General features: G+C 37.0%; 1 protein-coding gene across 4 annotated transcripts in view; it reads left to right on the forward strand.

Moving 5' to 3' along the window:
* The window catches only part of ACAP2 (ArfGAP with coiled-coil, ankyrin repeat and PH domains 2), a 56,968-nt gene that overhangs the window by 18,907 nt on the left and 14,797 nt on the right, over positions 1-23,264 (forward strand). For 3 of the 4 annotated variants that reach the window (XM_085233267.1, XM_085233268.1, XM_085233270.1), the window contains exons 5-14: positions 1,844-1,902; positions 2,402-2,585; positions 4,042-4,086; positions 5,086-5,181; positions 8,107-8,181; positions 14,575-14,687; positions 18,010-18,030; positions 20,659-20,710; positions 22,082-22,182; positions 23,005-23,110. In XM_085233267.1, the coding sequence (XP_085089393.1) occupies positions 1,844-1,902; positions 2,402-2,585; positions 4,042-4,086; positions 5,086-5,181; positions 8,107-8,181; positions 14,575-14,687; positions 18,010-18,030; positions 20,659-20,710; positions 22,082-22,182; positions 23,005-23,110 (852 nt within the window). The remainder of the gene's footprint in view (positions 1-1,843; positions 1,903-2,401; positions 2,586-4,041; positions 4,087-5,085; positions 5,182-8,106; positions 8,182-14,574; positions 14,688-18,009; positions 18,031-20,658; positions 20,711-22,081; positions 22,183-23,004; positions 23,111-23,264) is intronic. The other variant, XM_085233269.1, reaches the window with a different exon arrangement.

Consider the following 23,264-nt stretch of genomic DNA (forward strand, 5'->3'; position numbering starts at 1 on the left):
AGAGAAAGGAGGGAAGGGGTAGGAGAGGGTCCCACTGAGATGTATATACTGCCAGTTTTTCAATATGTGTCTTTGCTACAAAAAAGGCTGAGACCCAGACTGATGTAATGTGGTAAAGGTAATGTGTTGGGAAGGCTGTAAGCCTAGTGAAATGATGGTCTGGGCAGTGTTTTCTGTTCATTTGGGAAAAACATTCACTTATTATTTTTTCTCCTAACATTTTTTTCCTCCTGCTTCTTTGTTACTGCAAGTGGAATTGCAAGGCTGATGCTTCTGGGAGTGCAGTCATCAGTGGAGTTGCCATCTGGTTGCGTTCTTTGTGTATTGATCTTGGTTGGTGCACTCCTCAGGCATTGGCACACTTAAATGTCAGCAGTGGGAGTAGTCCCACTGTGATTTCCAGCTTGTAAAGAAGCACTTTATCTGTTCTTGTTATCTGGTGGGGTTTTTTTTTGGCTTTTTCCATAGTGAAAACTCAAACGCTATCTTCTAGATGCTCCTTGTCTTACTGTTAAATGTAGGATAATTCAGGTTGGATGAGGCCTCAGGAATTGCTGGTCTGTCTGTCTGCCTGCCTCAGGCGAGGTCAGCTGTGAGGCTACTGAGTGTTTTTATCCTGTTTGGTCTTGAAAACCATCAAAAATGGAGACTGAACAGTGAGTGTAGTACCACTGTTAATGGGTGGCTTGAACTCAGTTGTATTTTCTGTCCTTCAGCATTTTCTCGAAAGAGGAAAAAACAAGCTGCTAAGGGGTTTGCTCTGCAGTACTTGGTATTGCATTTGTTTGTTTGTTTTTAATCCTAGATTTTGTGTATAGGGAGACAAAGACTCAAACTGAATTTTTGACTTGTTCTTTCACTAAGATTATTTCACACTTAAATCATTACATTTTGGAACAGGTTGTGTTCAGCTGGGACAACCACTTCTTTCCTGTATTCTTTTGACTTAATCATGATGTCACAATCAAGGATATAGCTCAGCATAGCAGCAAAACAGAGTCTGCTAGTCATCTTTAAAAGGCAAAAACTGGATTTCAGTTAAAATGTGGGTCAAAGCTAAGTTGTGTTAGTGACACTGTGTGAAGAGATTGTAATGCCATCGGTGCTGCACTTGGACTTGAGCCCAAGTTCCATCAGAACAGGCTGGAACACGAGGTACACTTCTGCTCTGACATCACTTGCTAGATTTTTTGCTGTTGTTTTGGTGAATGTGATTCCAGTCTACTTTTTGACTTTGTATGTTGAAAATCTTAAGCATACATCTCAACATCTCTGTGCCATGCCAACAGTGTATTACTGCAGGTAGACATGCAGCAATGCTAGTTCTGGCACACTGACTCAAACCTCTTTTCCAAAGGTGCCCAATCACTGAAAATCCAGTGATGCCTCTTTCAGAGGAATTTAGAAAGTTATTGTTTTACGTGGGTGCTACATCAAACAACAACTTGTGCAAATTAATTTGATTATCTTTATACCTTCCTGTATAAACGTTTATGTGAGTATGGACCAATGTCATCAGCCTGTGTTTATTGCTATACTGCTTTTTTCTTTTTTCTTTCTTTTTTTTTTTTTTTCTTTCTACACAGTGAAGTTTGGCAAAGATTTCTCAAGCAAGATGTTTTTAACTCCAGAAGTGATATATAACGTGAAAAAGTATTCAGTTTGACACACAGAATAAATTCAGAAACTCTTGTCTTAGATTCTCAACATGTTGAGGAAAGCAGTGGCTTAGAATGGATTGCAGGCTGTAGGGATTCCTAAACACTGTCGGTGTGCATCTCAAAAATGGAAAGCTATGAATATCCTGCAGTTACTGAACTACGTATTAATGCTTTTCTTTCAGATCCTGTTTGACCAGACTCAAAGATCAATTAAAGCACAGCTTCAGACTTTTGTTAAAGAGTAAGTTAATTTGCACTCATGGGAAAACCATAGATAAAACTGAATTAAAAGCATCTGATGTGAGTGAGTTGGTGAAACATCTTTCCTGAAACTCACCAGCCGTAAGTTGAGAAGAGCGTATTTGAGTTTGTCAAAAATCACTCAAAATCTGAGAGGCTTTTGTTTCAGCTTGCAGAAGCGTTTAAATGGAAATGATTCAAATTACTAACCATAAATTATGTGTTGTCATTCTCCAAGTTTGGAAGAAAAGTGCTTACTAAAGCTTTTCCCACTAAGTAGGAGATACACTGATGTAAATTTCAATTTTTTCCTGTCTTCAGAAGAGGACAGAGAGGCTGCAGTAATCCTTTGATTTCTTTATTTGATCTCAGCATTTGTTAAAGAATGTGAAAGCAAAGAAGCTAGGTGTAACAGTCACAACACAGGCTGTTCAATGAATCTTTTAACACTTACTTTGTGCTTTGGAATTCACTTGCCGTCTATCTTTCCTTTGTTGCAGAGATATTAAGAAATTTAAAGATGCAAAGAAGCAGTTTGAAAAAGTTAGCGAAGAAAAAGAGAATGCTCTAGTAAAAAATGCCCAAGTTCAAAGAAATAAGCAACATGAAGTAGAGGAAGCAACCAATATTTTGACTGCAACACGGAAATGTTTTCGGCACATAGCTCTGGATTACGTTCTTCAGGTAAGTGCAGGAATAATGCTTTTCAAACTTGATATTTCTGACCTAAGTGTATTTTATAAGTTGGCTATGCTGTAGTTCCTTAAATATTTAAAGTATAAACTGTAGCCTAGCCTAGCAAATACAAATGACATGAATCGTTCTAGTGTGGCAGTGCAACCTATTAGAGAGGTGTACGGAGATTGGCAGCCACTGCTGTAGACTGGGTCCTTGTGCCCATTGACCTGCAGCTCATTTGTCTTTTGGAATTTGTGTGTTCTAACGTCGTACAGTTCCTATGATAAAGGTGCCTTTATAGTAGCAAGGCAAAGTTTCAGCATCTCTTAATTAATGCAGGCAAAAAATGAATTCACCCTTAGGAATCCCTTCTGCTTGGATGACTCTTTTCTGCTGGAAGAGTGGCTTCACAATAACAGTCTCTTTGCAGCTGTATTGACTTTGAACTGCATTTCAAATCCCTTGCTTTCCTCTTATTTTCTCCCTTGAGCTGGGGGTTTGTTCTGTATAAATTTAATTATTTTCACTGCAGACAGTTTTCCAAAATACCAACTGTGGAACTATAGAACTACATTCTGGTTTTGGTGTAGAATTACAGCCTGGTTTTGATTATAGCTTCACTAAGCTTTCCTGCTGCTGGAATCTTTGAACTGATACAGAGGTGTTAAATTACAAAATTACACATTTTTTTCCTGCTGTATGGGGCCTTTAAAGCCAAGGCACATCTGGATGGCAACTTTGAGGATTAGGAGACAAAGAAGATAAAATTAAGTGAATGTCAAAAATTAAATCCATCCTTTTATTTATATAAAGTGAAATATCTCAAGTTCTAGGGCAACACCATTGGCCAATTACTTCAGCCAGCTTAAAAGTAGAACTATATGCAAAATGTGACTGAAGTTATTGTGATCTTTTTGTTTCAGTGACTGGAGGTGTCTCCCAGTTCTGGAACACTTTAGAAAGTGTCAGCTGAAAGGAAAAATAAGTATGGCCCAGTCTATTCTTTGTCTCTAAGCACTGAAGGCAGTGATGCTGCCAGCAGCATTTTTAAGAGATTGGTGAGCAGGACTAGCTCATGCTGTCAAAAAGAGGATTTGAAATATTCAATTCAGTTTCTTGAAAATGGGTACAAATTTTCCTTGTTTCAGAGGCTTATTGTATTTCTTCTGGACAATGTGTTAGTGTCTTAATTTTCTCTTCTTGCCTAAGAAAGTTGTGACTGTTAGTGTAGAAATCAATAGTTGCAAGCTTTCTATGATTGCATCACTTTAAAATCATTAAAAAACTCACAGCTTCTGCAATTTTAGAAGTGCCATGTGAAATTAGATATTGAGTTACGCTTTTTTGTTGTCTTAAGCTTTGATATGATTATTTGGAAGTAATTTGAAGTTTACCTCTATGGGGAAAATTTGTAAGCTGAATAAAATCAGCAGCTATCAGCAACTTTTTCTTTTTTCTTTAGATCAATGTTCTTCAATCTAAAAGAAGATCAGAAATCTTAAAATCGGTAAGATATGCTTTGATTTCTGTATGGATATATTTGAATACATCAAAATGATAAATGACTGCAAAGCAGTACATTAAAAATGAATTTGTCCTTTTACTCATTAAACATTACAAGTACAGTTGGCACTTTGATGGTAGTCAGCTTGATCTTTACTATAACCTGGCATAGAAACTTAGTTACTTTTAGCAATCTCTTGGTTCAGAGTTGAACACTTTAACAAGGTTTTCATTGTTCCTTGGGATGTGCTTCATGGTTAAAAATTGAACTTTGTTTGCCAAGAATTCTGCTATTTAAGTCTGCTATATTCATTTATAAACAATGAATACTTTTCATAGTCTATTCTAAGATGGATTAAGCTAATTGTACAAAAATGGTATTTTTTTATATAAATAGCTTAGAGTCAGCTAATATACGATATGTTTTAGTATGCTGTCTGCTAAATAGACCACAAAATTAAATGGTGCCTTTCTTTCAAAGCTCTAAATCTGTGTTTTCCTTACTTTCTTTAAATAGCACAAAGTTCTGTTGGATCACAGCAGTATAGCTGCTTGTCATTGTGCTCTAAATCTTCCCAGATTGTTTCCTTTATGACTGGACAGTCTTATCTCAGCTGTGTTCATAAAAGTTATTGTTTTGGATAGTTGGTAAATATATCATGTAGTCTCTCTATTGTAGATGTGCTAGTTAAACAGGCACTAACAAATTTTTAGATGACAGGAATTATTGTAATTTTCTGTCCTTAATACAAACATCTTCTGAAATATTTTGTGTGGCTCTTTGCTACCTTTACCTTGCATGTTTGCTTACAACATTGAAAGCTGCACAAGCTATTGATGTAGAATTGCAGGGAACAACACAGCAGAAAATAACTCCAGGTTTTTTGCTTTACTTTTTTTTTTTCCTGTAACTTCTGTTCACATGGATTAATTAAGGGACATTTATGCAATATCTGATAAACATTGAGCCTTTTTAAAATATCTACTTTTTTTTCCCCTCTAGATGTTGTCATTTATGTATGCCCATTTGACCTTTTTCCATCAAGGCTACGATCTGTTCAGTGAGCTTGGGCCCTACATGAAAGATCTGGGTGCACAGGTAAGACTTCAAAAATAATGCCTTATAAATAAACAACCATATGCTGGTGTGGAAGAACGGTCATCTATGTACACATGTGAGGCATATTGTAGATTTATAAAACCAGCCCAAATTCTAAATGTCTATCCATGTATGAAAGCAAATAAATGAGAGCAAACAGATGCATTCGTCTCAAGCAGATGGAGTGCAGTGTTTATGAAATTTCCTTGTTCTGTCCTGCCACCAAGAAAGGAAGAGCTGCTTCAGCTGCAGCCCTTGGCTTTTGGTGCACTAGCAGCAAGCTAAAGGTTCAGGTGTGTGTGACTGTCCTCAGCTCTGGCTGTGTGTCTTTCATTCTTTCACATCCATCCATTTTGAGTTGTAGTTGTTGAACTATAGTGCTTCGATAGTATAGAGTGTGTTCTGTGCCTGTTTAGAAGAGTAGATGAGGAAAGCAAACAAAAGCTGTACAGTTGGTGGCGCTTTATGCTGCCAGTTAGGTTTCGTGTTTCTTTTTTGTTGATATCATTGGGGTTAGGAATACAGGGTTATTTTTGAATGGCTGATCATCCATTTTTTATCTATCTCGCACAGTTTTCTGTAACACTCACGTTGGTGCTGGTATCATAGCAACTAAAGGAGTTAAATATAGAAAACCCAAAGCTGAGAGTGTTTAATTTTTTTTGCAAATGGAACAAAGCTGGATTGACATCCTTGAAATTGTACAATTTCTTGAATTTTCCTGTGGCAGACATTGGCTTTTAAGAGATACAAACTTGTAAATAGCTCATGAGAATGTAACTGTAAATGATTTTGCAGTTTGTTTTAGTTGAATTATCTGTGTTTGACAGGTAGTGAAGGAGGTATGGTGAGACAAAGGAGGTGTGGTGAGACACGAAATGGGCATTTGTTAGATTTTTCTGAAAATACTCTTGGCTGTTTTTGTTAGTAAATAAATTCTCATTCTCAGATGAATCCTGTGTTCATATGACATTTAATAGCACATGAAATAGTAAAATTTAAGCCATCTTAAGACGTACAGTTGTGTGTAATTCTTTTATGTTTTCAAAACTACTGGTTTATATGACAGAACTGAGCATCTTCTGTGTTCTGAATATTTTAAGTCAGTGCAGTATCACTCATGGATCAGATCGTTGTAAGAGAAGCTTTAATGACACACGAGAGTGATATATGCTTTTGCATGGAAATTTTGACACTTCTCACATGAAATGTGGTATTAGTTTGAAAACAGAACTGACTTAAATTTTCATTCTAGGGTAAAGATGCAAAAAGCAAAACATCTTACTCTTAGTTCTGCATAGAATACCACTTAAAACATTGAATTGGTATGGTATACATTCACCAGTAAATGCAGTATTTTGAGAAATCTGATTTTTTAAGGCTAACCAGTCATGGGTAGAAGGACTGGGATTTTGATTGAGTGATGTGATTGCCACAGTTCTCAGTAGTTGCTGTTTGGTTGTTGTGCTTCTGACTGCAGTGAGAAGAATAAGTTCTTGTCTGAGCTTTGGAACTGGAATGATGCAGTGCTGTTTTTGTAGTGAAAAGCAGGAGATGGAAAGAGATGTGGTTGAGAATCTGAAAAACTGGCAGAGCCTGGACTTAGAAACACGTCCCAGCTGTGTGATGGTTCGTAACTGTTGGGCTGTCCCATGTAAGGGTGTGAGACCCTGTGGCGTCCCTTATTTTTTTTTTTTCCTTTTGCTCTCATTTCTATCATTTCAAGCAAGGGAAAGAGAGCAGTGGGGGACATGACCAGATTTGTCAGAGGTTTCTGTTTGTGGTTATGGGATTGGATGGAGGTGATGTAAGTGGTGTGTAAATTAGGGGCTCTGTTAGTTACAGGGTGCCCTCTGCCATGTGACTGATTTCTGTTGCACGCTGTCCAGTTTCCTGCATTTAGACCTGGAATGGAACAGTGTCTGCCCCTCAGATGCAGAGCTGCAGGCTGCAGTGCTCCATAAGTAGTGTGGCTGTGTCACTGTTCAGTATCACTGTGACTGGGGATCGTGGAGTTGTGTTAACAGCTGGATAAAACAGGAGCTCATCGGGCTCTGTAGCATTTTGTAGAACTACCACTGTAGCTGAAATGTCAAGCAACGCCTGTTTCTTCACCTTATTCCTTGTTTAAACATCAAGACCTGAACAAACAAACTTACTGCCTAAGAGGGTATCTTAAATTTCCTGCCTTATTTTTCCCTTATGGTTTCAAAACTTTTATTTTTTATGGTGACATTATAGACATGGATATAGCAAGCTTTCGTTAGTTTTCTTTTTTTTTTTAAATCACTGATTTGGTAAGGATACTAACTTCAATCAAATCCTCTCTATTGTGATAGTCCCTCTGCAAAATCAGTTGTTTCTGAAACAAGAAGCAGTTTGAATGGTCCTATGTAAGATGCTATGAAGCCTTGCTCAAGTAGTTCTGGTGACTCAATCAAAACCACCAATACAAAAGCCTGGTTGGGGCAATTCCCTCCTCTTTCTGAAAGGGAAAAATCACTATCATTTGCTCTTTCTAGTTTTGGCTGCTGAATCCAATGCTGCTGCATAGGCCAGTCAGCCAGCAGGAGCAGCTAAAGCATGAGTCATTCTCTTCAGAGACTGAGCACCAATGCGGTATAGGAGTCGCATATGCTTGGCACCATGCTGTTCTTTGAAACATTTCTCCTAGGGCTTACAGAAATGTACACCTTTCATAGATGTTAATTCAAGATGATAGGTGCGGTGCTTTAAACAAGGCTTCAGTGGTTATTAAAGGTAAACACTTGAACCAGAGAGGTGATTTTTTTTTACTATGCAAATAAAACAAATCATGCAATGTCTAGACGTAATGTGTTCTATTTTTTTTGTCAGTGTTATGAAATCTACAGAACCAAATTTCTTCTGAAATCTAAAGATCCCGTTTTCTGTTTCTCTTTACAGCTGGATCAGTTGGCTGTAGATGCTGCGAAGGAGAAGAGAGATATGGAGCAAAAGCACTCCACTATTCAACAAAAGGTACTTCAGAGAATGTAAAGGGTACACTGCACATCCATTTTCATGTCTCTGACATCTGTGCCCAAGGGTTCATCTCTGCATTGGAACTGTGAAAGATGTTATCTTCAGCACAGAGAATTAGACTTGCACGTCATTAACTATAAGATGGAATTGTAGTTATTCATTTTTATGCAACAGAATATAGTATTATATTTAGTTTTGACTGGAACATAAATAGAATATTAGGGTTGGTTTGGGGTTTTTTTAGGGATCCCTAAACTTTTCACTAGAGTTCTTAATTCCAATCACATCTTGGATTCAGTATGTCTGTAAAAAGTAGCTATCTCTTTCTCCTGTATGCTGTAGGAGTGAGAGATACACTGCACAGTCATACAGTCTTATGTATTGCTCTCCCCCTGAACTGTGCCAAATGAGTACAGCACTTTCTTATAGTCTGGCAGCTGCTGTTGCCTATAAAGAGGCAAAGTAAACTTTTGTATAGACTTTCTCACATAGGGTCTTCTCTTATGTGCAAATATGAAAGTGGTAACATGAGGTTGTTTTGAACCTATTTGTATGTATGGTAGCTCTTATTTTTGCTTACTGACAAAATGTAGATTGTTCACATTAGGGGGGAAATAACTGTTGGTTGGATGATTCAGAAGCTCTAGATAAGTATTGATTTTGTAGGTATAGTGCTAGAAGTTAAATATGTATTGTATATATATTTTTCTACTGAACTCTGATAGTGAGCTAATAGTGCAGGTGCTTTTGAAATGAATTAGATACCAGTTTAAAGGTAATGGAGCACTTCTTACTCTCGTCTGTTCAAGTGTCATAAATTTTAAAAAGTGGAAGTGAAATCTGAATAAAGAAATTCAGTAATGGAAACATGCTTGTATTCCTATTTTAGGTATCATTAGTAGGAGTCAGTATAAATGTCACTGGGAAATGGGGAACAGGTGAAGTCAATGCTTGTGTTCAAATTTGCTACTTCTAGGAGTGGGCGATGGTTGGGGTTTTTGCTCTTAGAGAGCAGTGCTTGGTGAAGGAATTTAGTTATGGACAGTTATATTTAATTGACCAAAGAAGTAATAACTTGTTACCATGCATTATGGTTGTTGTTGGCAGTAGTGTTTATGTTCTTTTTTTCCTCAAATGCTGCTTAAGGCTGCTTTACAGGTAAAGTGTTTCTGATTGTATTAGCAGTTCTTGAATTTTTCAAGTTTTGTAAAACTTGATAAGCTATAGCAGTGTGTGTGTATATATAAATATATATATTGCAAACAGCATTCAATATCAGATTATTAATTTATTAAATATTTTAATGGAATGACCATTTTGTGCTGTCACCAAAATAGATTCAGTATATTCAGTTGTATCGATGTTGTCTTCTAAAGTTTTGTGTTTCGTGTTATAAATGTTGCCTTTTGTTATCATCAGTCGAGTTACTGATATGTTTTATAATAATGCATAGATTAATGCAACTAGGCTTTGGAAGGCATGCCTTGGAAATTCCTCTTGCAGCTCCTACATTTTTATTTTTTTTCATTTTTTATTTAAACCATGCTGTCTATTTTATCTCCCACTTGCTTTTCCCAGCCTTCCCACCAAGTTTGTTTCCAGTGCATCAGGAGTTCAGAATGTTAAACTACCTTAGACCTCAGATCTTGTTCTTTACAGCATTTTGTCATCCATTTGACCTGACCAGGATGTCAACCTGTTTCTATTTTCTTGTCATGTTGCTTTCCACTGGGCTATTATGCTTCCCCTTAGGCATATGTTCCCAAATCTTCCAGTACCAAATCCGTATGTGTTTTATAACTACTGAAACTTCTTGAGTTGAATATCTCATGAAGTGTTTATGGATTTAATGTACTGAAGTTTTAATCTGATGCTTCAGAATGATGCCTTTTCTTCATTGTGTGGATAGACAGCAGTTCCTTTTCTGAAATCTATAGGTAAGTGCATGTGTGCACACCTACCCACTCACTACCTGTGTTTGCATACGTGTGCATATGCATGCAGAATAATTGCACTAATTAAATAATCCATCACATCCTTATAATCATCGTTTAAATAGACTGTTACTAGAGTAGCTAATGGTCATGGAAGAGTTTGGTCACTACTATAATTTGTTTTCTTAAGATAATTGATGTTTGATTTTTATTTTAAATTTGTGCTGTATTTACTCAGCAGCTATGCAAGAAGCCATTATTTTAGTGTTAGAAATGCTTTTTTGCTCCTCATTATTTGAAGCAACACATACTAGGGATTACCTACTACTGTTGACTTATGAGATTTAAAAATCACTTGTGAGCAGCATTATGACCTTTTGGTTCTGTGACAGTAACATTTTGTTCTAAAACCAGGGAAATGGTACAGGAAGCATTTGCATCAAACCCCAAGTAGTGTTTCTGTTCTATTCAAATCCCACTTTCACTTGAAAGACAAACAAAAAACCCTACCTGTAAAGAAGTGTTCAGGAAACAGCTGTAGTGAGAGTGATTTGAGTAAACAAGGTAATAGGAAACCAGTTGCTACCAGAGTTTTAAAGCAGTCGTTAACCAGAACTGCTGTTGAGACAGACTAATGCTTTTTGCAAAAGTGAAGATGTGCCAGTAATTCAAGTGGCTTGTATGTTCAGTAATGATCGTGACTTCTGGCCCTTTGTCTTGGATTGCAAACTTTGTTACTTGAATGTGGTGTTGTTCTGAGCTCTTCCTCAAGGGACTTTCATCTTGAGCATAATAACAACCTTCTCTTTCAGTTTGCCTGTGTGATGGGATGGGAATGGAAGCAACTTCCCAAAAGGGGGGGATTTGCATGGTGAATGTCTTCTGCTTTGGTATATACTGGAGCAACTTTTCAGATTATTCTTTTCTTTGGTATTTGTTCTCCATTATTTACTGCCTTATAAGAAGAAGACTTTGCTTTTCTTTAAAGAAGCAGTATACAAAATGTCAAATAATATCTTTGCTTACAAATTCAAGTTTAGAATACTGATATGTTCCTGATGTTTTCTGAGTAAAATGACTCACGTGGCTTTTGTGATGTGCTGGCAGTCACCTCTGCCTCTGAAATCTAGGGTTGGTGATGTTTTACTCACAGGAAAATAATGTGTAGAGAAACAAAGAAAACATGAGCTGTGAAATGACTCCAGTGTATGTGATAAATTTCGAAGTTGGTATAAAAATGCATTCACTGAACCACTGTCAAGTGCAGCATGCTGGGACCCACCAGGTTGACTGTAAATGCGGAAAGTTTTTCCATTGCCAACTGATTTCCTACTCCTGGTGGACACTTTTTTTGTTTATTTGTTTTTTAAATTAAAACAAACATCAACAACAAAAACTGCCATAAAAGCATGCTGTATATTTCATTTGTGTAACTCACTTTTATGTCTTCCAGTAGGTGACCAGCCTTGAAAAATTGATACCAGAATATAAACCACAGATGTTCATTCCTTTAATCTTAATTAAATGTGTGGTATCACACTACAGTGTAAGCTTCATAATACTAGTTTAATTTTTTAAATTCCAATCAGATGAAGCGTACTCTAGTCCTCAGTAAGTGAAATGAACAAACAAATGATATTTAAAACGCTCCTTGTTGGCTGTGTGTTTGTTTAGGGAATATTAGATTCTGAGTCACACAAAGCGACTGGATTTATTAACATGTGATTCTCGTATGCGGGTTACTGGAAAGAGAAGGATGTATTTCTCTCCACCCCTGATTATTTTTTGTGATTCATTAAGCTTTTCCATGATCCAAGATAAAAATAAATTATGATGCGACCTCTTTTCCCTGTTGTTTAATTACGAATTAAGAGACATTAAGATCAGACTAAGGTTATCTAGTTTTTCTACTTTAATCTCTTTACTTGGAATGAAGGCAGTTAAATGTTTTACCGACTACAACTTTCAGTGAAGCTTTATGCATAAAGCACGGGGGAGCTTTAACCCCCTCCCCCAAGCTGGTGTGTGTGCAGTGTTAGAGCTGTATGTCTGCATACTTGTGTGTCTTTATCTGCTCTGTGAAGGTGCGAGTCGTTCAGGAAAGCCATTAAAAATAACGCCAGATGCATTTCATGGAAGGCTTATTATTTTAGACTACTTAGGCTGAGAAGGTAGCAAGATAAATGATCCTGTTAAGATGGTGTGTGTCTTCAGAGGTTAAATCTGAAGTCTCTTTGTTGGAAGAGACAGTTGCATTTTCTGCAGAAGTTTTCCATACTTGAAGGAAAATGTGATTACACGGTATTTTGGGTAGAAAAGACTGAGAGAATGCATATTATCTTTCACTAGTCAAGGAGTCCAGGAGTCACTGAGGCAGGAAGATGCAAATCTTTAGCAGGTTTCATTATGTTTGGGAGCTGGTAAGTTGGAGGAATTTGTGATTTGGGTGGGGATGGGGGAGAGGGTTGCCTTGTTGCTTTTTTTTTTTTTTTTTTTTTTCCCCCCCCTCTTCTCCCTGGAAAGGAAAGGATTTCTTTTTCCGAAAAGAACTTAAAGCAGTTTGAGAATGTTTTTGTATATTATATAAGCTGTAATGCTACGTTAAAACTACCACGATAAGGGCTTTGTGAAGTCTTTAATGCTCAGTGTGTTCTGATCTAGAAAACAGGCAGAAAATCAAGGTCATGAGATACTGAATAATGCACAAATTTGTAATTTTTATGAAGCTTTTGTTTATAACCTGTCTTTCAGAATTTTTGCAGTGATCTTCTACCAGTGAATTAATAAAAATCTAAATTTTACATTTCAAATTTGGTCCCTCTATAAAGATGGGTAGTAAGATACTTATGAGAGTCACGACATGAAATCTGCTGCTGTGCAGTTTACGTGGAAAAGCGCCTGCTTTTTCAAAAAAGTTTATGAAATATTCTGCCTCCCTAATATTGAAAGGATTTTTAAGTTATGAGACTATTCTCAGTGATGCCTCTTATGCCCTCATTGAGGAGAAGCCATATGTTGCTCCTCTATCTTAAGGACATATTTTACTAACCACCAGATTTAGTAATAGCATGAACATTGTTTTGACCTCTGGAAATAGTTTGTAGCAAATGATATAATTCCATGTGTGCTTCTTCTGTCCCTAGCAGCAGTTAGCTCCTTGCTCAATGAACAGCTGAGATCACCTTGTCTTAATTAGACAAGTCTAAATGCATGTAAGAAAAAAGTGGAAAATTGGTGTATTTCTTCTCTTATCTAAGGAGCTACAGAAATAAGTCTTGGAGATACTTGCTTAAAACCCAAATCTATAGGGAGATATATACTTTAGCAGCATTGTTTCTGTTCTTGGCAGAGCTCCACCACTTCAAGTTGGTGAGTTTTCTTCTCTTAATCTTGCACTGAAATGTATTTATTTATTTATTTGTGGGGTGTAAATAAATAATAAATAGTAAACTTCATAGTCTCATACTGTAACCTTTCAGTAAATGAGAAGATCACTGTTCGTTCTCCCATGCATTTATTTCTGAGCTTTCATTTGCACAGAACTTTAGGGAGATACTGGAAGTTTAATGCATTTGAATGTCTACTTACTGCCTGTCCTGATATGAATGAGATCACAGGATGATAGAATGAGTCACAGAATAGAGCAGTTCCAATTCTCTGCCAAGGGCAGGGTTGCCACCCATTAAGCTCCGTGCAAACTGGCCTTGAATATTTCCTGGGATGGGGCACCCACAGCTCTCTGGGCAGTAGTGCCAGTGTCTCACCACCCTCTGAGCGAAGAATTTTTTCCAAACAACTAATATAAAACTCCCCTCCTGGTTTAAAACCATTCCTCCTTTGTCTCTTCAAAATCTGCATGTGTAAGTGTTGAGCAGATGATTGTGGGGGAAAAAAAGAAAATCTGACAGTATTGGAAATCCCACACTCATAACTTATGTATGCAAAGCTCAGGAAAGATACGAGGACAAAAATTTAAAATGTAGGTGATCATTATCTACAAAGTGCTCATTGTAGGTTTCTAGTAGCTGTCAACATTTATTAGGTATTAACAACATATGTTAGATATTAATCAAATGATAACTCTTAACATAATTAGCTTCTAGAAAATGTTAGTTTTGTTCTCTAGAACATAGGTAAGTGTGCACCTCTTCTTTGAAATGCAGCCTTGCTGATTCAAAGACTTTCCTTGTCCTCCCTTGTTCTTTCATGCACTTTGAGAAGATGGTTAGTAAAATAAATAAAGATTTCTGACCTCTTAAAATAATCTCCAGCATCTGATCTCCTAAAAATACTTTCCGAAAAAGTTGGTGGGGCTTAGAGTCACGACATGACTCGTGAGTGTTACAAGCTAAACACTAATCCTAAATAATTACTCTTTTTGACGTGGTCAGTACCTGAACTTCTCATTGAATCTACAATGTGTTTTTTTTTTTCTTGTCTCGTTCCTTTGTATTAGGATTACTCTGGTGATGATACGAAGCTAGAATACAACGTAGATGCAGCCAATGGTATTGTCATGGAAGGCTATCTGTTCAAGCGAGCCAGCAATGCCTTCAAGACGTGGAACAGGTAATTTACTCAGATCCTCTGGCTTTTTAAGAGACTGCTTGTTAAGCTCAGTTCTGGTCTGACTTGGAACCTGTGCAGCTTACTGATTCCACAGATCCACCAAAACCTTTGTACCACTCTGTGAGTTTATGTAGAGAACGCTTCTTAGCCATTTCTCCTTACTGTCTCTCCTAGAATTTCGCAGGCCCTTTGTAAGAATGTATCTTGAAGTCTGGAGAAGTCCTAGGTATGGAAGGCTTGCTTTATTGTCTGTGGTCTGGTTCTGTAATTGTGTTTTGATCTTTTATTTTGAAACAGAGCAATTATTATTATATGTAGTTTGCTATTTGAACATATATGCTGGAAAAATAAGTGTTAAGTGATGATGTAGAATAGAAGCTGCACAGCTATTGGAAGCAGGGGAACATAGCAGAGAACTCGAGGGCTGTTATTTTTCCTGAAAGATAAGCATTGTTGTTCTTTACAATTCCTGTGCAGAGCAGTAACTTCTGCGTAGTAGTTTTGATGGTCCTGTTGGGAATTCAAAGTTCACTGTCAGTCTTGTGTATTTAAAGATGTTTATCTTACTATTGTTTGAATGTTTTTATTAGTGAACAGAATTTCTTTTGCATTTCCAGTGGTGTGCACTTTTTTTCAAGGAAATGTATTCTTGAGCATTTACAATATAGTTGAATGCAGTTCTTAAATTGTAAAGATAGTTTGATATTAAGCTGCTCTTACTGTCTATCACTCCGCAGTTTTCCAGAAGCACTTCTGTTAAGCAGTTTGCTGTGCTTTGAAGGACAGAATCTGCATTTGGATCCGTGACCACTTTCAACCTTAATTCTCTAATTCTTTGAGCATTTTGGAATTTCACAAGTCGATAGGAAATTGGCATTGCTTCACCTAAGTCCATAAACTGATGTAAGGTCTGCTGCAGTTGATGAGACCGTGTTTATGTTAGCAAGTGTTGTGCAGTTCCTCTAAGGGGCTTGCCTTGGACTACCTCTAGTCCTGTGGTCTGATTATTTGTAATTGTGATGTACTTTCTGTGTTAGTTTCACCCACATGAATCTAGGGTTCTCCAAGACAACTCTGTGAGGCCTAAGAATGAAGAAGGACAAAACTAGCAGATATGTTTCAAAAGCACATTCATGGTCAGAGGTAGAATGATAGTGTAAGTAGTGTAAGCACACTTTGAGAAAACTCAACAGTAACAGGGCAGGAAACTGTCTTTCACTGAATTTACAACAGGTTCAGAGAGTCCTTCTTGTGGGGTGTTTTGCAGGGTTATCTGCAGCTCTTGATAAGTGACTGAAAGCAAAACTCCTGCTTCAGGTTCTTCTGTTGTGTGTTATAAAGGCTTTGCTCACTGGGAATGTAACAGAGAAGTCATAATTAACAAAAGTCATAGTGTAAGTTTACATGTTTGAGCATATTCAATTAAGATGTTTAAACAATGTCATTTAAGAGAGCCAAGGTAAGCAGCTCAGTAGCGAGTCAGAGCTAACCTACTTTAATACATAGTTCGTATTTGCTTGCAATTTTTCATTTGTCACAAGAGTATTCAATAAAACTAAGCCTTTAATCCTTTTTAATCTGAAGTTCATAACTTATCATCCTAGGCTAGTTGGATGTGTCAGAGGCAGTGAGCAGCATTTGATAAGCCATCTATAAATGTGGCTTAGAAATTGAAGCCATGATTTTAATTTTGTACTTCATACAGTCACAAACCATTATTGTCTGCTGTGAAACTATTACTATTAAGCTACATAAAATAAAAACCCTCTTAATGAAGACAACTGTTAGTTATTTGATCTATCCCCATTCTTCACATTTTAATAAAACAGAAAAGTTTTATCCTGTTTTTATTTCTGAATAGATTTGTTACCGCTTGCTGTGTTGTAGGCGCTGAAGGAGCTTTTGCCTTTCTGTTGCTGGTTTCCACTGACGGAGTGCTTTACTTCCATATTATTGCAGTTTCACCTTCACAGAGGCAATACTGACTGAAATCCAAACATTTGTTAAAGGCTGGAGTGTGCTTCCAGCCACAGGAAGGGACTGTCTCCAGTTTAAATAGTTCTGAGCATAAAAATGTACAAAGAAATATTGGAGGAGGAAACATGTAGAGAATGATGTATTTTATACGAGGGAATTCAGAGCAGAAATCTGAGGCCCTTGTGTCAGGCTATTTTCAGACTCCCTGTCAGGTAGGTAGTTTGCTTCTTCATGACGTGCCTGTCTTTTGTGAGAAGGCAAGGGATGGAGAAGCTGAAAAGAAACCACACAAAACTCTTCGAGAGGGAAATACTGGAGTTTCCTGGTGATCTGAACTGATGGCGATGTCGCTTATCCCAGCTAACTGCTGTCTGTAATGCCAGCTGTAATATGGCTGTTTCACTTTTCTTCTCTGTCAGTATCAGTGTTTTGATGGTTTGAGAGTTTTTAAAGTATTCCTTGACAACAATATTATGAAAAGGCATAAAAATCACTGCATTTGCCAGTGTTAAAAACATGGATCAGGGAATGGTCTTGGCTTGTACACATTGCTATGATTCCATCAGATAATGTTGTGATGCTTCTGTGCATCTATGGACTCTGTTGTGGATTATCCTTGGACAATTCCAGTTGCCCCGGAGGGAAAAATTTCAAATCCCAATTTGTTTTTGCTAGGATGGTGTAGTTTGTTCCTTGGCAGTTGGCATCTTGGTTTACTTGTCCAAAGACTGCAGTTAATTTGCACTTCTGTATCAAGCGTGCAAAATGATTTGGGATAATTCTGCATGGTGCTCACCTGAGAAATAGTTTGTGAGCAGGTTATGAAGTAAACTATAAGAGCTGTTTGTTGTTTGGCATTGCTTTGTTCTGAAAGAGCTTAAGATTTGGGAATCTTTATACTGTATCTGCATGTATGTGTGGATGCTTTAGTGGAAGCCAGATTCAGTACTGGGAAGTCTCACAGCAACTGGCATGGAGACCTGGTTTTGGAATGTATAGATATTTAGATCATATCTTTTAGCACACAGATTTTTCTGGGGGTATCAGGAAATGAAATCGATTGAATTTATTGTGCAACAATAGATAGAAGGCCTTTGGTTCTTAGAAATTCAGATTTAAAATGGGTCTGTGTTAAGAAATGTATGTGTGAGTAAGAAAAGCCTTTATGAAACAGTACGTTCTGAATAATTTTTAGGTTGGATGCATTAGGTAGGTGTTTCCTTTTTAATTCGGCTGTATTTTCAGATCATGCTAATTCTTTGCTTATTTTGCTCATTTTGCATTTTTCATTCCTGTTCCTCCTTTCCCTTATGTTTTAATCCTACCCCATTTTTTCACATGACAGGAAAAAGCCAGATCACATCAGGTACCAACCAGCTTCTTTTATACCTTCCCAATGTTTCTTTGGCACGCAAAAAGCTCTAATTAACCCTGCATTTAATTTTGATTACTTGCAATGGATGTAAAGTGGCTCAGTCTAAGAAAATAACAGAAGGATTCTGCCTGGGATGCCAACCTGCTGCTCAACACTTGTAAAAGAATTAGTAAGATGGAGCTAGTTTTAGCTACAAAGGAATTAAAGCAAAGTTTATGCACTCAGACTTCTGAGCATATGAGATCAATGTTTTGACTTTTTCCTCTGTAGATTGATGGTTTTTCTCTCACCAACTACATTGGAAATAGAAATGTAACTTTTGAATGTTGTGCATTCTTAATCACTGTTTTATGTGAATGCTGATGGCAACCAATTAAGAAAATGATTTCCTTCTGAAAATGAATAAGCGCAATCCAATGTAACATTCAAATAATTTAACATTATTTTTTAGTACTTCTTGTAGCTCTCAGAAATTTGAAATGCTTTTCAATTAATGGTGTTGTTTTCTATTTATGAAACACTTCTTTTTTTGATTGCATGGGTGAGAATGATTGGAACCCATTTAGTTTCTAAACCCAAACAGCTGTATTGAAGTACTCCTATAAACTCCATGGGGCAGTACCAACTGCTGTAAGATTTCCCCAGAAGAGTCTTTTCTGCTTCACTGTGCTTTTCTCCTGCCTTTTTACAGAAGGTCACATTTGAAGAAACTTTGGTGACTTTCAGCCTGACAGCACCTGTTGCCCAAAGGTGCACAAAGAGGAGATAGATACGCCCTACAAATAGATACAGCCTACAACAGCCCCTTCAGTCCCTATGTTATAGCTCAAAAGTTCCTGCCTGTTAATGCTGCAAACTCCCAGCACTCTATTTGCTACAGTAGTTTATTAACAAATTATTTTGAATTTACAAAACAACACCAAATTTTTGACCTGAATAAAATGACTGTGGTGCTGATATGTCAGAAAGGAAGCTGCCACCTTTGTTTTTTAAAGCATACAGTAAAATATATTAGCTTCTCACCCTCAAAAAATGGGAGCTACAAGTCATACTATGCTCTAAATTATAGATCCCGTTCAGTGAAAGTTTCTTAAAAAAAAACAAAAATCTCCCCCACGCCTCATCCCCAAATGCTTTTTGACTGAACTTGGCAAGGTCCATTAGAGACTGCATTTTCCTGATGCAGGTCCCTGTTACGCACTATTCTGCTCCATTACCTTAATGCAAAAGTTAATGGCTGTTATGGTGAAAATCCAATATTGAGAGGAGATTCTTTTGTTGTTTTTAAAATGAAATACATCTGCACAGCATTTGAAAGAATACTTGTAAAAAGGTAGAATCTCATCTGTCTACTAAATATTAACTTTTCTAACAAATACTAGCTTTCCTGATTGGAATCTAATTGTCTCATATATCTTACTTTTTCCTTTTCTATTTTCTTAACAATTTTTGTGTGCTTCTTTCTATGAATGGCTTGTGGTGATCAAACACATTTATGGAGCCCTCTTGTTACTAATTTTAGTGAACCGTAGCTTGATATTCACAAGTTTGTACTGCAGCATATCTTGTTCTTCACAGTATTTTGTGCACTGCTGGCACTCAAACTAGTTGGCCGTGCAGAAAACAGGGATGTGCAGTGTGTATAAATGGCTTATTTGTGGTAACTGAGCTGCTGTGTTACAGTGAGCACAGGTTCGTATTACAAACCTGTACAGAACCAATGTATACAGACTTCACTGCAGGACTGAATTAATTTTTGTATTATCGAATTTTTGTGCAGTTCAAAACCAGTGAGGATTGGTTCCCTTTTCTTTTGTGCATCCCCAGGAGAGCCAGAGGCAGATGGCCATGTTTGCTTCTATTTTCATATTTGGTGACCTGATAGATGCAGTTCTAGATCCGAGATGCTCAGAATTTTTTCCAAAACATGAACTATTCTTCCATTTGCTGTGAATTGTATCCCACCTGAGCAGAATTTGGACAAGGAAGGGGGATTTTTTTTTTCCTTTAAGTGTTATCTTTTGGATTTTATTGGATGCCTTAATTTCTTTTTTTAATAGTTTCCTATAAAACTAATGAGTAAGATCCTACTTAATTGTTGCTTTGTGTTTATATGCAATATTTTCTATCTAAAATTTTAAGAAATGCCAATGTAGAGAGACCTATAGGCACAGCAATAGCCTAGTTTTGTCTAAGGGCTAGGTAAGTTATTTGATAGCTCTATTCCTGAAAATATTTCAGGAGTGAGTAGTTAAAATGTTTTAATACTTTCATTATTTAAACTATTATTATTGAATTACTTGAAGTCGTAGTTTGCTGCTGAAATACAGATGTAAATGTTCTTTGAAATGAAAATGTTTTGTATCTTAGCTTTACTAATGTCATAACATGAATGTATTTGTTCAGGATTCAAATTATTTGAACCTTGCTTTCTTTTTTTGTTTTGTCTCTGCTCTCCCTTTTTCTCATGAAATACTTGTCCAAACTGACTGCAGAATTAATACCATGATTTCTTTTTCATTTACAGTCTCTCTGTAGACTGTATCATAGTATATTTCAGTCAAATGTGAAACTGCAAGATCAGTTTCACATTGTTTGGATGTCTCTTTGTTTGAACAGGCGCTGGTTCTCCATACAGAACAACCAACTCGTATACCAGAAGAAATTTAAGGTAGGTATGGAAAGCTGTCTTGGGATAAGTTGGATGTGAATGTTGTCTTCCTCATAAGGGTGGGAGAAGCATAGAGTTGGCATGGATGTCCTACATGGTCTTGAACAACCTACTTCATTTTCTAAATTAGTTTTTCCCTTTGTAAAATGAGATAAAGGTTGTACTTAAAGATGTAGAGTCTTGTAAGCAGTGCTTTATTTGTTGTGCTTTTGTTACCTTGTTGCAGAGAAGACTCACAAGGAGCATTGAGAGCTGCTGATAACAAAAGGCTTGTATACACTTGCTGGCAGACTGAGTGCTACGTAGTGTTCTTTGGACAAGTCCATAAGGATTTGCTCTTTCCCGTTACTGGCTGGACTCACAAACCCAGTTTTGCAATCGTAGAGAGGAGAAAATGACGTTGAAAGTATTTGTTACAGATGCTATGTGCACATACCTAATATTGAAAGTGTAAGGCAACTCAGCTGTTGGTGTTTGTTGTGGCAAAGTACAATTTTTCACATCTGCTGTGACAGCAGCTAGAGCAGCTCTACCCCAAGCCCAGAAGTCAGCTTTGTCAGCTAGCATTTGGGCAAGTGTTCCTCTGATTTACTCTTCTAGAATCAGCTTGTGCACCACATGGCTGTAACTGCTCTTAGTGGAAAAAGAAAATAAAAGTAGAGAAGTGAATGGAGAAGGCAATAAGTCAATAAAGGGAAATTTATGGTTATTCATTGTTCTTCAGCATTAACAGCCCAGGTTCAGAGCCTACTGCTTGTTAACTGATACGCTATCAGACAGTATGGTCTTTGTTTTTGTGGTTGGATAGGAGGCAAGTGGTGAAATTCATGTTAGTACATTTTGGGCACTTTCTGATTGTGAATTGCAGTTGTGTTTTGATACATTTTTATATTACAAAAAGCACCTTTAAAATTGCATTATTTTAGAATGGATATCTTTGGAGGTGAATCAAGTTTTCAAAACCACTCCATCGTGGTTCCTGAATTTTGTACTTGGCACTTAAAGTGTGGCTTATTTAGGTGTAAGCTGTCTGATTTCTGTATGAGTTAATAGCACATCTTCTCAGAAAGTATCTTTGATCTCCTTTAAATGCTGTTTTAGTGTCTTTGAGCTCCTTTAATGCTGTTCTTTAAGCCATTGATTATTTAGTTGATTGGATTCTAGATGGCAAGACGACCTCATAATTCTCACAGAATATGACTGAGCACGGAAATTGAAATAAATATTTCCTGCCAAGTATGTCCAATATCACTTATTTCAAATTTCATTTCTGAAGGAAAAATATATGTGAAGCAGTGAAATTAAATGAGAAATAATTTGAGGGTATCAGCTACTTCCTTTCATCTCTGCCTTTTATGTTTTCTCTCCTAGGATAATCCCACAGTAGTTGTTGAAGACTTGCGGCTTTGCACAGTTAAACACTGCGAAGACATAGAAAGGCGTTTCTGTTTTGAGGTGGTTTCTCCAACAAAGTAAGGAGAAGTGATGGAGCGTGTCTATTTAAAAATTAAATGGATAAATAACATTGTTAGCTTCAGTTGCCTTGAAACGCAGGATGAATGTGTCTCTGGGGAGAAATCAAAACAGGAAAAATATCTGAGCAATTCTGTTCTCTGAAACTTTGGCTGGGAGAAAGTGATGCTGTGAGAAGTATTCCTAGTATTTAATTTACTTCTGGCATTAAAATAAACATGTGTTCCTATGCTTTATGTATAAATGTCTTGTAGTCATGGAGCTGTTGTGGTTTAGTAGTAGTAGCTGGTATTAATTATCAAGCTGCTTAGTAGCCTAGAAAGTAGCTAATCAGAAACAAAGAAAGAATAAGTTTTCCTTTGACTCCATATGGAAAAATAGTTTTTTTTTGTTTTCCTCAGAGCTTTCAAGTCATTTTCTCTTGTTTTTGGTGAATGAATTAAGCTTTTAGGGACTGATGGCTGCCCCTTGTGTAGACAGTCATGGAGGTAAATCATCGTATATGAGAATGAGAGACTTGGAATAAGAAAAAAAAAATCAGAAATAGGAGATTAAGCAATTCTCTGGGTTATTTGAAGAGTCATATCTGTGTTTTAAGGTTACCTATAAATAGTTTTGAAACCAAGAGTTTGTAGTTCATAAAGTCAGCTGCCTTATTATCTGGAAACAAATGGATTTATTACAGGGTGCGTAATAAGCAATAAACATATGTTGACAGCAACAAACTTTGACAAGGCTCTATGTTTGGTTGAACAGCGTGTTGTTTGATGTAAGCTGCTTCTTTGGCCTTGTCTCTGAGGGCATTGTGTGGTTCTTCACAGAAGCTGCATGCTCCAAGCTGATTCAGAAAAGCTGCGGCAGGCGTGGATTAAGGCTGTTCAGACCAGTATTGCTACAGCATACAGAGAGAAAGGGGACGAATCTGAGGTGAGTTTAAAGATCAACCAAACAGCAACTACCTTTAGATCTTAAGGAGTAAAAATAGCAAGAACTTCTGGAGAAAAGGGAACTAAAAATAAAATAAAATCCATTATTTGTCTTCCGGTGGAAATGCAATGAAATTTTGAAGGCTCCAATCGTC

This window comes from Meleagris gallopavo, chromosome 11 (assembly GCF_905368555.1).
Source record: "Meleagris gallopavo chromosome 11, MGAL_WU_HG_1.1, whole genome shotgun sequence".
In the NCBI taxonomy this organism is placed as follows: domain Eukaryota; kingdom Metazoa; phylum Chordata; class Aves; order Galliformes; family Phasianidae; genus Meleagris; species Meleagris gallopavo.